Raw genomic sequence first — 18,386 nt, forward strand, 5'->3', positions numbered from 1 at the left:
TTGGTGCGAATGCGACTCACTGAAGAATCAGGTATTAAAGACGTTTGCTGACTCAAATGGAAATGTAGTGTGCAGCTGGACCAAATGTCAGTCTGGTTACACAGCTCGTAGTCTGGTTGGCGGGGGACGCCACCTCTCTGTGGAGTATTTACGGTGGTATGAAACCTGCCTTTAATAGAGGCAACGACAAATGGTTTTCATTACTGGGCTTTTATGATTGCAGAAATGAACTGGAGAGCAGACTTAAAAATCTTTTTCACATGTGAGGGATTTATTAACATCACTGTAGCTCTGGAGCGGATACAAGAAAAATGACCTCTGAAGGTGAATACGGCTGCTACTAATGATTATTTTCACAGTTGATTAATCGTAATAATTGTCTTAATGAATTGGTAAATGGTGCAAGATACGAGATTGGGAGCCTTTTGATTGCCTCTCAACATCCCTCAACATGGGTTGACTGCTTGTAGCTAACAATGCTAACGGTACAAACTACGGCAAACATGGCCGAGCCGACAGTGTTTACCTGGAGGGGAACTGCAGGGTGGTGGCGACACTTCTGCGGCTTAATCAGCTGTAACGGCCGTATGAGAGCAGTGAAGACCAGTTAACCAGTGGGGCATGCTCACGTGCACTAACATGCTCTGAAAGCATGTCGGTTGGCCCGGCAACAAAGAAAAGAGAAGCTAACGACACACACACACACAGTGAGAGTGACTTCATTCTCTGTTCAGGTAGACAATATTTCTCTATATCTTCACTCCACAAATAGCTCTGGAAGTTGTATATTGCTCCTTTTGATTTTTGATCTATAAAGTATCAGAAAATAGTCATTTTAAAATATATACTTATCTGTACTTCCGATGTGATATTGTGCACGCATAGCTTTTTGCCACTTGCATATCTAGACCTATGTCTTTGGCATTATATATATTTTGTATTTGCACTCTTTGTTTTGCAATCTCTGGGTAAATAAAGCTCCGTCTTATCTTATGCTTGTTTTGTCGAAGAAACAGTCCAAAACCTGAAGATATTCACCTTGGTATCAAAGAAGGCAAAGAAATACTGGCTCGGCACAATCAGCTAACATAGTTCACAAAGCCATTGATGTCTCACCGGCTTCAACTCCTGACTTCCTAATGAGGTCCGACTGAGCTGAGACTTCATGCAAATTAACACAAGAGGCCTCCACTGGCACACCGAGGTGTTTACAGCCCCGGCTTTAAACCCTGCACATCTCCTCGCTGAGGCCCGAGTGTCACATTTCTTGTTGGTGGATTAGCTCTCCATCCTCTCATGGAGCCATGGCCATCAGTGCTCATTAAACTGTCGGCCCCTCAATGGAGGTTTGTACCCCTCGAGTCTGATTTACTGATTTGTTTGTGGAACTTACCAGATAGTTCCACAAACAACGGTGGACCATCTGTGACCGGATCATTGATTTCTGTATTTTTACATGGCCTTCCTGCAACTAAAAGTCTTTTTCATTTTTGGCTAATCTTCTCAATTGATTGTTTAGTCAATTTAATGTCAGCAAATAGTGAGAAACGTCCCAGAGCAAAAGTTAACGACTTCAAATCACTAGTTGCCCACCGAAAGTCCCGAAAACATTCGATTTATGATCTGTGACAAACATATCTTTACATTTAACGTCTCGTTTACAGAGTTACGTTCTTAGTTATAATAATATTTAATCAAACACTGCGCCTATGTTCATATGTTATTAATTTGTTGATTTCTTTTAAAATCATCGTGGCCGAGTCGTGAAAAATGTTTAAATGATTTGTGATGAAAATAAATGCAGTTAAATTCTCAATGATGCATCAAAAGAATACCTGAAAGAAAAGCTCTAACCAGCAAGTTATGATATTTCTGTTCTCTGTTTAATCGAACGCTGTGCTCTATTTCTTTATTAATGTGAGCCATTGATTATTTTGTTGAGTAATGGTAATTTGTTTGGGCCACAAAACAGTTAAATAGTTAAAGAAAATCAAACTGACTACACTACATTTGAAAAAGCTTGAAACTATCAGTTGATTGTTTAATCGACTAATCGTTTTCGGAGGTTACAGCATTTCTTTGTTGTCATCTTATATAATCATGACAGGAGGAGCTGCATATATTTTTTTAAAGATGCGCGACGTCCTGCTTTGCATGTTGTTTGCATTGAATTTCAAATCAGTCACATGTGTTGGTTCAGTCCAGTTCTTTCCATTTAGTTTCCAGGCAAGTTTCCCTCCATTAAGAGACACGTGGGTTTTATTGCCCCTTGACTCTCTTCATGTCTACATTACTGTTGAGTTTTGGAGAAGTTCCTCACTTGAGGGGAAAGTGGATTTCGAAGGGAGGTGACAATAAGGCTTTTATGTTGAGAGTTATCCTCATTTCCCTTGTCTTAGCTCCAGGGGACCATGTGACCGGCTCTCATTCAGGTCATATCGGCCTGTTCAGCCTTTGACCCTCTTAGCAGGGAAGCCGGTCCCTCAATGTCCCATTCATGCCATACAGATGTCTGTGTGCGTTAACGTCTGACACAGCTGAGGTATGAAGATCCACTGACAGTCCTTCGTTCGTTGGTTAACTGTTTCTGTGCTGATGACAACAAGACCGATTCCTCCATTTTTCTTTTTAACTCCAACCTAAAACAATACTGAGATGCCTAATTAAATATCGAAAGCGTTTTTTGGCTCACTGTAGGGATTCATCTCGGTTTCCAGAGTGTTACACTCTCTCTTTCAATTTGCATTTTGAGCTCAAAGTGTGTGTGTTGATGAAAGCAACGCTGTACAAACAGCAATAGAATATAGCTTTTTTCTCCCTCTTCTTAAAAACAAACTAGGCCCACAAAGGAATTCTTAACGTTAACCAAACCTCACTTGAAGACTAATTTAGATGCCTCTTGGATTTGTTTTATTTTATCCCTCGTTGTTACATGTTGTGTAATGGAGATGGAGAGAAGTGGTGGAGTGCTTTGTTCCATTCACATCATTCCTTAAACAGTGAAGCAACGTCCCCTTCTGAATCATAACTCCCCCTCCGTTCCAGTTGTAGCTGATGGGCAACCAGCAGGCGACTCTTACAGCGTTTTCATTTGGAAACGACGAGAATATGAGTCTGCTAATGTAATATTAAGATGGAGTTTTAGCGCTGCTGCTGGTTTGAGATGCTGCAAGTACTCCTCGGTGCTGCTGCTTTCAGTTGCCACAGACTTCACATCTTCACAGCAGACAAGGTTTTGCTTGAGGATGCTGACTCCCTACAATATCTACCTTTTGAAATATATATAGTGGAGTAGAAGTAAAAAGTATCACTCAAGTAAACTACAATGATGTCAATCTTGCACTTAAGTACAGTTTTTGAGTCCACGTACTTAGTTTGTTCTTCTCGTACATTGTTGGCACATTATGAGATCTTTAAGCCACTTTTATAAACGGGAAGAAAGATTACATCAAATAAAAACCGCCTCATTGTACATCTTTTAAAACCAGTTTTAATTGATGCGGTGATGCTCCCATGCGGCTTGTCTCTGTCTCTCAGCCACTGGGCGGACAGAGATTAGAGGCCTGGCGAGGACAGACTGGGCAGGACGGCCATATGTGTTCAGTAATAAGAGGATAGACCCTCACTGGACACAACCTCGTTTGATCTGGGTGATTTTTTTAATGTGAAGCTCAGCATCTGTCGTGTTTTTTTTTCTCGAACCTTTGATGTGGTTCAGTCTTTATGGCCTGTGCAGTATTTTGTCTTTGGGTTTCCCTGATTGTCCATATTGTATTTATTGTATGTGTCTTTTTGTTTGAAAGCAGAGCAAAGTGTATAAGTATTATCAGCTAAAAGTAGTCACTGTGCAGTTACTTGATTGACTGCTGCATTAATGTGGATGTTGCATTTTACTGCTGCAGATGTTAAAGGTTGTGCTAATTTGAACTCCTTTCATATACTGTTGGGTAGTTTAATCTACAGAAATTCAACATATTCCATAATATCATAATGTGCCTGTAGCCTCTTGGTTCTGTGAGAACCACGTATCTAAAAGTCAACTTCTCATGATCGCTTTGTGACAATGCATTTATTTAGCTTAAGAAGTATGAGAATTTCTCAACCCATATAGGGAACACTTAAACCAGATAAACCAAATCAGAAACATTCAAAATCAACACATCTGGAGATACCTGGTTTTCTATGGACAGGATGGGCACGAAAACAAAGTTTCATCTGTAAAGTAACTAAAGATGTCGGATACATGTGTAAATAAGAACAATATTTGGCTGAGTTGTAGTTGAATATACATGTGAAGTTGCATACATTGGAAGTACTCCAATACAAGTACCTCTGTGCTTATGTGCAGTATGTGTGTAAATATTCTTTACTTTGAAGTACACTGCATTTCAGACATAGAATCTGGGACACGTTGTATACTCGCCAAACTGGCGAGACTGTTTTAGTCAAATCTGAATGACAATAGCTTGAAACAACTGACATTCATGTGAGCACCCTGGGGCGCTTGGTTTTGACTGTAGGAAGTCTGTTGTGGGGGCAAAATCGATTTGGGTCAGGTCTCTTGTCGACGCAATTAGGGTCAAATTGGAAAAAAGCTCAACTTTGAATTGGATGCATATAGATCTGCAGTTGTTGGGATGTTTTTTCTTCCATTATTATACTTTATCGTATCATCCTCCCACATTCAATACCCGAAACCGGTGTTTTCCTCCTCCTGTTGTTGTTGCCTTGGCGCCCAGTCATTGTGTCGTCAGACTTGGTTTAGTGTGTCTGGTGTGTCTGAGCATGATGAGGCTTCGCCAACGAGGAGAGCAGATGAGTCACACCGGGAGAAAACCTGCAGAGATAAACCACACGAGACACTCGTTTAGAAAGCCTCCATGCTGCAGACCAGTTTAGACACGACGCGGTTTAGTTGAAACATGCTGCTGCTGTGGCAATCATTCAGAAAAATCATCACTGTGTGTGAGAAAGTTGAAACTAATAGTTGGTTGATTGACGAGGTGAGCCTGGAGCTATTCGGAGAAACAACGTGTTAAATATCTCTTGTTCCTGCTTCCCAGATGTGAATATTTAATACAAAAACTCTTAAAAGAGGTTGTATTAAATTTCTTTTAATTTTAGATGCCAAACAATAAATTAATTGATCTACAAGATAATCAGCAGATTAATAGGACTGCAACTAACCATCATTCAGTGTAGATTGATCTGGCATCTATTTTTCATTCAGTTAATGGATGTAATCGTTTTGTCTTTTCAAAAGTCAAAATACAGGCAAAAAAAACCTAAATATTCAGTTTATATTCAGATATGACAAAGAAAAGCAGCAAATTATATTATTTGAGAAGTTTTAACCAACAGATGTGTGGAACTATGGCATGAAGAATTTTGCAGATTCATTTTTTGTTGATTTACAACTCAATTAGTCAAAAAATTGTTGCAGATTTGAAAATAAATGCCATTTATGTTAAAAAAAATAAAAAATACTTGATCCTTGAGCCTAATACTGATGTGTCTTTAAACATGAATGTATAATGTCAACAAACACCAAGTCATTTAGTCGTGCTATTTTAGTCATATCTTTTGACATTTTACTGTGTAAAAAACAACTTGTCAGCGCCCTCTGGTGGGCAAACTATATCACAGTGCCACTGTTTTTAAATGACTTTAAAACGCAATATCAACTGATCTGCAATAAGGTAATACGGGCCGATATGTTGATGACGCTCTACTTGTCACATACGATGGTCCAAACCTCAGTGCAGCCTCACAGGACTCAGTCCAACCCTTATGACTACTGTGGTTCAGAAAGACAATCCTCTTAGCACAGAGCCCTTTTTCTTTCTAGGGCACCGAATGGCTCTTTGCAGAAGTGCTGTCAGTTCAGCCCGGCTGTCGGATATCCTCTCTCTGTTAAGTTCCTTTGTCCGTTACATGGTAGGGTCTCTTTTGAAACGCAACCCCCCTCTCCACCTCTTTATGGGCCTGAGCCAGCAGCTGCAGGGTTAATGTTTAGAAGCAGCGGCAGAGGCAGAGGCAGAGGCAGAGGCAGGAGTTGTAGGAGGAGGAGGAGGGGAGAAGACAAGACGAGTGGCAGAGAGGTGGGGGCAGGTCCACAGCTGTTGTAGTAGGCAGGGTCTATTGGGGTAGGAAGCCTGCCTCACTCGCCCTGGAACAATGGGAGACATGGCAGCCTCTGCAGACAGCACAGACACACACACAATGCACATGCCCAAGGACAGGCCTTTTCTAGCTGAAGCGTAGAGGAAGCCGGCTTCCTCGCTTCACTCGCAGGGCGACGGCACTTTTAACGGGGAGGAAAATAATCTCCCCCACAGCAGCCGGAAAACAGAAATGTAAGGCTGTGGCCTTTCTGTTGCCCTTTTTTTTCTCCTTCACATCTTCTTCTGGTGCCTTTTCATTCTGCTGAGAGGAGATCTCTGGATGCGCCGACTGGATGACTGAAAAGGCAGCGAGGGGAAGGTGAGCTGATAGAGGAGGATTTGTGTAAGCGCGTGAATGCTGATTGCATTTGTGCAGCTGACATGTTGTTTTCTGGGCTTCTAGTTGTGTCTTCCTGTTGTGACGGGTAAAAAAGAAGAAGCTGATTTTTACTTGTGTGAGAACGAAGTGATGTGACGGAGAGGGAACACGTGTTTTGTGAGGTTTTATAGTGTTGACTTAACATGAATGGACTTGATGATGATGACTCTGAGGGCAGGTCAGATTTGATTTGCTGTGTGTTTAGGTTAGCATTGGTATCCGGGGGCTAGCTTACATTTCATTCAGGAGCTCTTTTACGACACGCTGTCGTTTATATTTTGGCCGAACAAACACGGAATACTCTCGAATTGTTTTTGGTCGCAGCAAACAATGTGTCATAAATCTGCCAAATGTGTACGCCGATGGTGGACAGCGCAGCCTAAATGTTTTCTTGTGTTTGATGAGACAAAAACACAGTTTCTGAGACGGAGGCGCCCGTGATGCGCTTCCTCCTCGGGTGTGCAGGTCGGCTGGCACAGATTTAAGAAGCATCCCTGTGATCAGTTTGATTGCTCTCAGTCGTACGTGGCGCACATCCAACCTTTCAAGCCTTTTGGGAAGGGAGCTCCCTTCCCCTCCTCCATCCCCCCCCCTCCCCCATCTACTCTCCACCGCCTGCGCTCCTGATCCCAAATATTGCTTGTGTACGATTCGTCTCGGTTCTTATAGCCAAACATCAGACAGGAAGCAGCACCGAGGGAGCTCCCCCAGCCTGATTCTGTGTCGCCCACATCCCTCCTCCTCTTTGATATGTATCTGTATTAAGGATGCAGACAATCGCGTGGGGATGGTACGTCTGCATACAAAAAAACAAACAAAAAAAGCCTTTGGCCTACATTTCCAGTCTTCCCCGATCTTGTTTAATTCCACCATGTGAGGATTTAGGTTTTTGTCACATTGTTTACATCTCCCGCCTACACACTTTGTCTACACAGCAAGATCTTCAATCGGCGCCTCTCTCAGATTGGCAGATGGAAAGGGTGGTGTTTGACATATCCTGAGACGGCCTTGCCTTTGCCAAATCCCCAAGAGTGCGACTGACATGATTTAAGCTTTTGTGCATTTCTTCTTCTCACTGCTTCGGCTGAGTCGCCTTTTGAAATAGTTTTTTTCTCCCTCTGCCCTCATTCCATGAATCTCATCTACCCACCGTCTTCTGCAGCATCATTCACTCAATATTTCATAATTTTCTCAGCGTCCAGCTGTAAAAAATCCAAGCCTTGTCTTCTGCAAATAAATACTGGGGATGTGCAATCCTCCGGGGTCTCTTGTGCTTTTCATTTGTGAGCCCTGTGATCTGCCGTCTTTGTGGTCTTGCTCTCCTGACATAGATCACAGATCACGGTCGGCTTCTATTCTCAGGACCCAGGAGTACTGAGGAGGACACTGCCAGACCAGATGATCTGCTCTTACTCTATTAAAACACAGATTGAGAGGGCAGATGCTCAACACCTCTAATCCCATTTCAGTTTGACAAGCTCTAAAAGGATCAGGCCGTGTTTCCCTCTTGGAAATGAAGAGTTAACGCTGAGGCTCGCCGTCTAAACGTATCTGAAGTGATCAGACGAAACGCTGGCTGAAGAGACGCCGCAGCAGACGGAGTGTCTCCTTTAGGCTCTAAATGAAACCTTTGTACAAAGTGAACATAATTAACAAGGGACTCTGTTAATGGGGAATCCCACATTAGTCTGTAAACTTAAAAAAGAAATCATTGTGTGGCCCTCAATGTGTACAGTCCTGTGTTGGCGCAGAGACCTAAAAAGGGGAGTTCTTAAACGCTGTGTCTCCTTAATTATTCATTCATCTTTCTTTCATTACACTTTACAATGACTCAGAGATGAAAGGGAAGACGAGAGGAGGGGAGCGAGATAGAGGAGTGGGGGTTTGTGGTCTTGGCATTGCTGGCGTCTTCTGAGCGCTGGTATCTCCCGAGAGCAATGGAGCGTCTTCCTCTCCTCCTCGGTTTCCTGTTAACTAAGAGATCGAAGAAAAGCTGCAGCCTTTGCCCGTCACACTACAGAGGTGACATTGGTGTGTCTCCCCCCCCCCCAACGCCGATGACACTAAAACACCCACCATCAAACTTTGCCAATCCTATTTGTTTCTTGAACTCATAAGATAGAAACCACAAGATGTGTCCGCTTGTGAGACGTTAGGACGTTTAAAACATTTTTTTTAACCAGAAAGGAGAAGTCTGAGGTTTTATTTTTTGAAACTTAAAATGTTTCCTTGTGTTTTCTCTCCGTCAGCTCCTTGGTTTTGTTGTTGGGAGACAGAGGCGCCTGACAGGAGACCGACTCCTCTTCAAGCATCGTAACGAGAGCTGAAACTACAGGTGAGTGTCTTTACTATGTAGTCAAATGTATCAATGATCTAGGTTACAACTAACTATCAGTGTATTATCTATGAATCTGCAGATTCATTGTTTGGTTCATAAAATGTTGCGAAAAGGTGATCCAGTAATCAATCAATCGCCGTGGTTGCGGCTCTAATTTTCTTGTTTTGACGGACATCGAGTTTTTTTGTCACAAAAAAGAAAAATCATATTTTTTGGATTAATCCACGATCAAGCTTTAGATTTGCTGGTTTTGTCCAACCAACCGTCCCAAACCAAATAAATTAGTTTGACTGTTTTTATATCTCAAAGAAGAACAGCAAATGTTCCCATTTGAGAAGGTGGACACAGACGATGTTTGACAGAAAAATAAAACAATTCATTGATTGCCAAAATAGTCGCAGATTAATTTTCCGAGTGAAATTGCCCATCGAAGTCCAAATGTGACGTCAGTTTCGAAAGATTTAAAGCAGTATCTGCTGAAGTTTGAGAAGCTAGAAGCAGATAATGTTTTGCCATTTGCAGCGAAATGTCACAAAACAGCAGGAGAACTCGGGGAGCTTCACCATTTATAATTGAAACATACCTTAAACGATGAATTGGTTATCAAAGTAGCTGCCTGTTCATTTCCTGGCGATCAACTTTGGTCAATGTACCAATCATCTGGGCGTTTTATTTGTTTGTTATTGACAGAACAGTTCGTAGTTAAAACCAGCTTCCTGAATAGACGAAGGCGACGATGTCTCTGCTTGTTTGTCATCAGGTTCGTTAATATCGCTGAAAAAATAATAAAAACACTTTCTGTCTCGGTGATAAAACACCCGTGAAGAGATACGCTGACCTGTGCGAGGCCGCCGCCGGGTAATTAAAGGACACCGTGGATATTTGTTGACAGTAAATGACTCTGGTGTCGAGTTGCACTTTATTTGTGTGCTGATGAACGCTCACCAGCGTACCCACAGCACAAACACACAATCCTCTCTGTGTGGTTCAGTGATTGGACCTTCATGCTGCTCTTTGTTTACACTGTGATGACGTTGACCTTCTTATATTTGTCTTCCTGTTATTTTCCTTTCTAATACAGCATTGTTTCTTTTATTTGCTGTTATAATTTTTCACTTTTATAGTCGCAGCGAACGTTTATGGCTCGATCATTGCAGATGTTCCTTAGCTCTGTTTGTTACTCGTCAATATGCATGATGCTCAGGCATCAGGGCTGCGACTAATCATTAGTTGTAATATCTACTAAACTAATTGTTTGGTCTATAAAACACTGAAAAATGCTCCGACATTCCAAAAGATAACGTCTCAAACAGTACCAAACTCCTATTATATTATTCAGTGTACATATATCACAAAGGAAAAGGCATTTCATTGTCACATTTGAGAAGCCGGAACCAGTAAATGTTTTGCATGTTTTTTTTGAAGAAATACACTACAATGATTAATTGATTATGAATTATATACAGGTTTATTTTCTCTCAATCGACTGATCAATTAATCAACTAATGGATTAATCGTTGAAGCCTTATGTGTCTCTGCTTATCTTCAATTGATAATTTTTTATTGCAAAGTTGCAATATTTCTCTTTAAGAGACAGATTTAGAGATCAGAGGCCGACTTATCCTGACATTTGGTCTCTAAAATGTAATGAAAACAATAGATCCTACATTTCCCATAATGCAACTGCAACACTTCTTCCGAGCTCCAGTCCTCCAGTTTGTAAAACAGTCTTAAGACTGGAGCCCAAACTGAGGTATTTGTTCAGCCTTTTCAAAGTTCCCTTCAGAGACACAGAAGACATAATACAACCGTTTTCACAAGTAGTTTCACAAGTCAGAGGGAAATATTGTAATTTTTACTGCACTACATTGATCTGCAAAAAAATGAGTAATACTAATGTATTTATACAATATATAATAGTATAAAAGTCACAGGAGTCATATTCCCGATTTGAACTTTCACACTTTTGCTTTTTACTTGTAACGGAGTACTTTCACAGTGTGGTATTAGTACTTCAACTTGAGTAAAAGGCCCTGAATACTTGGCCCACCCGTGTACCGGGCAGCATCATTAACCCTCTTTGCATTCCCCTCGTGGCTTCTCTCTGACAGCAGTCTGTGGCAGGAGCTCCCTGACACTGCAGCCCCACTGGGACACATTGACCCCCTCAATGAGCCTCTGTGTGTCACTGTCACTGGCTCCCGATCCAGCGCCATGATGACAATACTGCCGTTCACCAAGCAGCTGGCCGCTTCCTCCCTCTCTCTGCATTGCCAGAGGATTTAAATTATTCTTAAGTGCTTTTAAAAAAAGGCATTAAGGCAAGATATGAGAGAAACACTCAACAATATATATATTTTAAAAAAAACAAGTTAGAGCTGCAATGTGCTGCAAAAGTCATTTGCACCATTTGCGTTGCTTGGTAAGCAGATACAGAAGCAGATCTCAAGTTTTCTGGGAGATTGTTCCGTATTTGTGCTGCGTAAAAATGTAATTGAGCAAAAAGAAAATGAGTTGGCATCTATTTTGATCATTACATTAATTTTTCAAGCAAATACTTTTGGTTGGATTGTTGGTCGGGCAAAACGAGACATCTGAAGATGTCATCTGAAGATTATTTTAGTACCATGTACTAAAATAACTAGGAAAACCTGCATGTCAAATTAGCAGATTAATCATTAATTAAAATAATTGTTGTTTGCAGTATTCACCCTTAATGTTTTCAGAATGAGAAGTGTTTGTTATTTTTGTCTTTTATAGACCAACAGTAGTATTTAAAAATAATAATTGATCAATCCAGGAAGCCTGTGTGAAGATTTGAGCTATAGAGGGATTGATTATTGATTAATAATGATTGACGCCCTTCATGTTCTTTCATCAGATTGATCTGCTCTTTGATCACATATCAATAGGTCTGAGATCCAGCACTGTTGAATTCTGGCTAAAAGGGACTCAACTTGTTTTAAGAGATGCTTCTTTCTGCTGGCATTTTCAGTGAGGCGTGTGCCGTTGACTCTGCACGTCAAAAAGAAACCGCAGCAGCAGAACCACATGTTCACGTTTATATTTAGCTGCACTTTTGTTTGTCTTTTTGTCCTCCACGCTGTAATTTCCATGCGAATGTTTCGCACGGGGAGATGAGTGCTTGTAACCCGGCTCTGCCACCGCGAGCTTTAATGTGCATTAGGTGAAGAGAAAAGCTGGTATTTATAACCGTTCGGTATCCAAGGTCAAACGGACGGCTAATATCTGCTTCCGTTCTTCGATGGGCTGCATTGATCAGCCCTCCATTATATGTGTTAACTTGGCTGCGTTCAGTCAATCGCAGCTCAATAAGCTCCCTACGCTTTGGATGGTGCTGCTTAGGATTGTCAGTCAGGCTTCACGATGCGCAGTGACGTTCGATAATCTTCCTGTAAACGCTTTGCAAAGAGCTCCAGTTACATGAGGCCCAGCAGGTCTCCACTGATCTCTTATGAAACTGTCCACCATTTCCCAGTACTGAGTTTTATACTCGCAGGGTGTTTGATACTGGTGCCAATGAGGGGCCGCAACTAACAATTAACAATTATTATTATTTTCTCAATAATCAATTTACCTTTTCAGTCTATAAAACATCGAAACGCATTTTCAAATCCCCAATGTGATGTCTTCAAATGTCTTGATTTGTCAGACGATCAACGCACAGCCCAAATACATTCAGTGTACGATAATAAGCTGGAACGTTAAATGACTTCAATTTTTAATGGATTACATGAATAAATGGCAGTTCATTTTCAGTGGATTGTTGCAGTTCATACTGTGTACTATACAAAATGCTTTTCTACAAAAGCTTTTTTTTCTATTTGAAAAGGCAACATAACAGAAGCCTTATCCTTTTATTGTGAAGAAATGGCATGAAAAGACCAAAACAATATGTTGGTCTGTTTCTCAATACTTTCCAAGTTCTCCACGCTGGCTCTAACCCCTAAGACCATTCATTCTTGCTGAGGACAAATCTTTTAAGCGGCTAGACACAATAATGTTATATTAACAATGGATCACATGACTGCTTGGATGTTAAAAGAGTCATTTATAGCGATGCAACCACAGAGAATTATTAACCAACTCTGCAGTCCACTCTACAAAAACTTTACAGAGCTTTTTAGCGTGATTCGGCTCATAGTTTTGGTTTCTCTGATGACTCCACCCGCTCAGCAGCAAACTATAACTACAACTATAATTGGATGGCGAACATAGGGGAGCGTTTATCTGCTAAAGAGACAGATCTTTTCCTCAGGAGTTGGTAAAGACCAAAAATGGAGCCTAAAGAGAGTGAATATTGGACAAACATTCATCAGATAGACACTACCAGTGTCGTGTCACCCAGGGCAACAATGTGGTTCATTGATATGCGTTTTCTATATATAATGGAGCTCCAGGGCACGAATGAATAATGTGTATATATCAGGCTTTGGATACACAGGCGATACTTGTTCGGAAGATCATTCATTGTTGGTTTTAGTCTTTTCATGAGATTTAATGACGGTATAAGATAGTCTGTAGGATATCATTAAGAAGTGTGTGATCAAAGAATAAGTAAAAGAGTCTGATAATCTGACTAAGAATTTCGGTACTTTTCAGTTTTCGAGTGCTAAAGACACATTTTCGTTGGTTTGCCCGCTAAATATTTGAAGTTCTCTGTGTACATTTACACGTACGTGGTGGTTTGTTTGTGTGTCACCTGTAAACAGTTCCTGATTGGTTGCCAGCCACAGAATTAGGCTCGCCTCATCCGCTCTAATGACTCTTTAAGATGTGATGGTTGGATCTGGGTCCATGTCGACACACCTATATCCCCTCTGACAACACGCACACGCACACACACACACACACACACACACACACACACACACACACACACACACACACACACCTGGAGCCATGCCTACTAGACTGGTCCTCAGCCATATGTCCTGCAGGGTAGCGTGCTCACAGACTGGGGCAGCCTGTGCTGCACAGACTGGTTTCTGCAGGTTGAGCTGGTGAACTCAGTGAAGCTGCAGAGGAACATGGATGCCGTTCTTTCGCCCACAGTCCATGTTATCTGAAACGATGCAGGATGGATGAATTAATGTGCTCAGTAATCCTAAATGTACTGTAGGCATGATGTCTTAGCCCTGGAGGTGTGTCCATGTCAGAACTCTGAAGCAGTGTTCACGCAAAATGTTGTGGCTCTCAGATAAACAGACTATTGTAACGGTGGTAATAATGTTAACGTCGTGTTGGAGAGGAGAGCTGTGTCTGATGTGAAGCAGACCTCCGCTCAGTTAACTGGTGTTTGTTTTGGTTTGCTTTGAGGAACCAGACGGATGCGTTTTACTGCAGCAGGACACATCAGATAATTAGAGACAGTCAGGTGGAGCTGAAATGAATAATCCATCGACATAAAATCGATTTTGGATTCATCATTTAAGTAATATATGGTGCAAATGTTCGCTGTTTCCGTGTTCTGAAATGAGGATTTGATGCATTTATCTGTTTTAGATTAGATTACATTTTATTATTTAAACAACATGCAGTTATCTAAAATGCAGAAAACAGTAGTGCAGAGGAATAAACAGTCATAAAAAGCCTCTAAATCAAGCAGTCAAGGGTATATATGGATATGCTACAATACATACAGTAAGATCATCATTAATATCTGAATATGAATGACCTGCTTTTACAGATTTACGTTTTATTTACTTTTATGTAATTTCTTCAAACGGTGTGCTCCTTCCTGTGCAGTCTCCATACATCTAAAAGAGAGGAGCCCTGAGTAGATTATAATGTTGATACATTCATTATTACTGTGAGCTCAGTAATTATCTTTACAAGGCGCAGTGAGTGCTTAGTGGACTTATTTTGCCCTGGGTTTCACCTCACAGGCTGCATTAAGGCTGCCCTATGTGATTAGGTTGTTGGGAGAGGAAGACGCAGCTATGGGCTGAAAAAAAGATTTTACATTTCATTTGTTTCTGTTGGATTAAAATTATTATGGAAAGCACAATAATGTGTCAGTCACAGTTGGGGAAGGTGGTTTAAATATATATTATGATAAATTATAATACATAACATTTTAGTATTTGATCAATATTGTTCTATATATATATATATATATATATATATATATACAAAAATATATACAAACATATTAAAGAATTATATATATATTTGTATATTTGTGTGTGTGTGTATATATATACATATATACACACACATACAAATCATTTTTGTGGTTGAACGGTGGCTATTCTTACCTTTTCCACAGACTTTAAAGGCAGTAGTGGTCATTTTGGAGATTAGAAAAGAGTGCTGCTACATTCATCATAATGTGGCGTGTTCTAGATTTATTATATAACTTATATTATTAAACAATAGTACTTGAGGTTTTATTTGGTTAATGAGGTGAAAGCCCCTGACATCATCACGTCCCCCCATCTCTGAAACCTAACCCACGTGTTGATGCACAGATGTTTCTTCTACTGAGAATGATTCTGACACCTCAACTCGGGGTATCTCCAGATACTGAGTGCTATCGATCCAATGCTGGTACAAATTTAAAATCGGTATACTTTACTGCTCTGACCTCATTGCAATTATTTTATGTGAGGTAACATGAGACCAGGGGTTGCTGAACTGAGTCAGCAGCTTGTATGTAACATACCATTATTATGAAGTATTTAATGTGCTGCATATCAGATCTGTGCACACAGAAGCAGCAGGATAGCAGCTTGTGACAGATCAGCTGTGAGGTATCCTAGCAACGTTTAACTTGTTCCAAATCTGTTCCTAAACACTGTCAGACCCAGATCTGGTGTGTGATTTTTTTAAAATAAAAAATAATTAGTTGGGCATACGAGAAGAACATTATAAAGAGGCAATTGTAGCGTCAGTGCAGGGTAGCAAAAATAAATAAGATGTGCTGTGACTTTTAAGAAATGGAGGGCTTTGTCATAACATTATTCACCGTCCAGAGCGGCTGGTGTTTATTGCCCAACGTTGTTAGCAGAAGAGAACATTGTATTGCTATTGTATTGCAGTGTCACCTTGTGTGTTTACAGATGAGAACAATGTCTGATGAGACGGAACAGAGGATGTGTGATGAAGACTTTGGTTCGGACGAGGAAGGCGAGGAGGGAGACGTGGAGTCCTTTCTGGAGGACAACAGCAGCGAGCTCATGGACCGACTGAAGGAGCTGGAGGTGAACGATAAAAACACACTGTGCCACCTATTAGAATTATATTGATAATGAGCACATTCAAAAGTAGTTAAGTGTGCCATGAAAGTCAAAATCTGGAAAGTATGTTAGTCAAAACTGCACAAAAGATAAGATGTGTGTGTGTGTATTCATAAATTAATTAATTAAAAGCATGTTGGTAATAATTATATCTGTCTTACTTCTTCAGCAATAGAATAAAAAGCAACCATAGGAATAACAATATAAAGGGAAAATAATAATAATAACCCATACACGTAAGAATAAATATGTTGGTTTGTATTACAGTAATCATGTAAAAATAGGATATAAAAGGTGATTCAGGTTCACCGACCAGCACCTCGACAAAGAAGCTCATAAATGTTTCAACCATACAAAGTACGGTCTACTTGACTGCGACCAGTTTGTCTGCATTTAATTGTTTTATATAAGAAGTAATACTGTGTTCACGTCTTTCAAATGTTTCACCAATGCACCTGTATGTTTATTTACTTTTTTAATTACATAAATCTATGTGTGTGTGGCAGTTAAATGTGCACGTCATAATAAATTACATAACTAACTAAATAACTGTTTGTGGTTAATTGTTGTTTTACTTCACAGACAGAAAACTCTGCTCTGATGTTGGCGAATGAAAGTCAGAGAGAAGCTTATGAGAGATGCTTGGATGAGGTTAGTTCATCTTGCAGACTATAATGTAGAAACTATTAATATAATTATCAATTCTGCTCAGCTAAGTCGTTGTGTGTAAACATGTGATGTTCTCTGGTGTCATCAGGTGGCCAACCACGTGGTCCAAGCTCTGCTGAATCAAAAGGTAACAAAAAGTGACATTTCTGCCTCCGTGTGTGGATTTTAACCAACGGTCGCGTCATCAGTTGCCTCACTGCTCCGTGTGTCTCTGAACAGGATCTGAGAGAGGAGTGCATCAAGCTGAAGATGTTGGTGTTTGACCTGGAGAGACAAAACAGATCGCTTTGTGAGCTCTTTCAGCAGAAACTTCCCAACCACCCCACGGCTCACTACCAGGTAAATCACTACTGTAGTGATTCATAGGTGACTGTGTATCATATGCACACTGAATTTCTTCCACTGAAGCAAATGTGAATCAAGTTAAGAAGCCGTTTGGGTCTCTAGAAGGAGCTCTGTGAAGCTGCATACATGACCTGGAGTGATGTCCCTTGAATCATTGTGGTTTCGGACAGAAGACTACATATTTGAACATTTTAAAACTAATCTTGGGGGGTGGAATTGGAAGGAAATGACCTTACCTGACCTCTTTAGGCCACTCCACTTCAGGCTAGCAGCTTGACGTTACGTTAGCCACTACTAGCATAACACACCCAGAAATACTGCTGAACTGTTGGTGGTCGAGTTGCATTGTGGGTACTGTAGGTGCCATGTCAAGGCAGGAGAATGTGTTACATTTAAGTGTCTGGTTCTGCTGCATAATATTTTTATCCAGATTTTTTACTGTCAATGGCGAGTCTGACAATGTTGTTGGAGTGCATTGATACATCTGTCTTTTAGGTAAAAAGTTTTATCATCAAAATGTACTTAAAGTATCAAAAGTAAGAATGCTCATAATACCGAATGCCCACATAGAGAGTGTAACAATATTCTCTATATATTTTTATTTCTTAGTAGTATTAATGTTGTAGCAAAGTGGAGCGCATTTAAAGTAATTAAACTGACAGTTACATACAAATATTTTCATTTAAAATGTAGTGGAGTAAATGTATAACGTAGAGGAAAATTCCCTTAAACACAGTACTTGAGTAAATGTATACAATGCACAGCTCTGATTCTCAAAGACCAGCGGAAGCTGCTCCTTAGTCACCTCATTCTTTCAGACGCTGCCGAGCCAGTAATGGTTCTCAGGCTTTTCCCTTCTGCTCTATATTGTTCCAACAGATGCCAGGACAATATAGCTACTTGTTGTCTGTGTATACAATAAGCTGTCGTGTATACAGTGTCATTATAATTGCCTCATGAATCTCCCATTACAGGTCCAGGCTGGACCCCTCCCAGACTACAATGCACAGCTGCACAATGACTCTGCCAAACAGGTGGAGCCTGCACAGACTGAAGCCCAAGCCAAGGTGATTATTCAAAAGCCTTTTCCAAACATTAGGAGTAAAACAACAGGATTACATCAAAGCTTCTTAGGGAGACCTGCGTGTGACGTTATATCATGCTCTGACATTTGCTTTGTTTTCAACTATTGTGCTTTAAAAAGCTGATCTACCCTGCACTCATTTCCT

General features: G+C 40.6%; 1 protein-coding gene across 4 annotated transcripts in view; it reads left to right on the forward strand.

Annotated features, from left to right (window-relative positions):
* The window catches only part of nckap5l (NCK-associated protein 5-like), a 32,889-nt gene that overhangs the window by 6,421 nt on the left and 8,082 nt on the right, over positions 1-18,386 (forward strand). For 3 of the 4 annotated variants that reach the window (XR_004609689.1, XM_034536424.1, XM_034536427.1), the window contains exons 2-7: positions 8,793-8,878; positions 15,967-16,107; positions 16,726-16,794; positions 16,901-16,939; positions 17,032-17,151; positions 18,132-18,224. Coding sequence is in view for 3 of the 4 variants with exons in the window: in XM_034536424.1 (XP_034392315.1) it covers positions 15,967-16,107; positions 16,726-16,794; positions 16,901-16,939; positions 17,032-17,151; positions 18,132-18,224 (462 nt within the window). In the remaining variant the exon portion in view is untranslated. Of the gene's footprint in view, positions 1-6,096; positions 6,484-8,792; positions 8,879-15,966; positions 16,108-16,725; positions 16,795-16,900; positions 16,940-17,031; positions 17,152-18,131; positions 18,225-18,386 lie in introns of those variants that run through there. The other variant, XM_034536425.1, reaches the window with a different exon arrangement.

The sequence above is a fragment of the Cyclopterus lumpus genome, chromosome 7 (assembly GCF_009769545.1).
Source record: "Cyclopterus lumpus isolate fCycLum1 chromosome 7, fCycLum1.pri, whole genome shotgun sequence".
Lineage (NCBI taxonomy): Eukaryota > Metazoa > Chordata > Actinopteri > Perciformes > Cyclopteridae > Cyclopterus > Cyclopterus lumpus.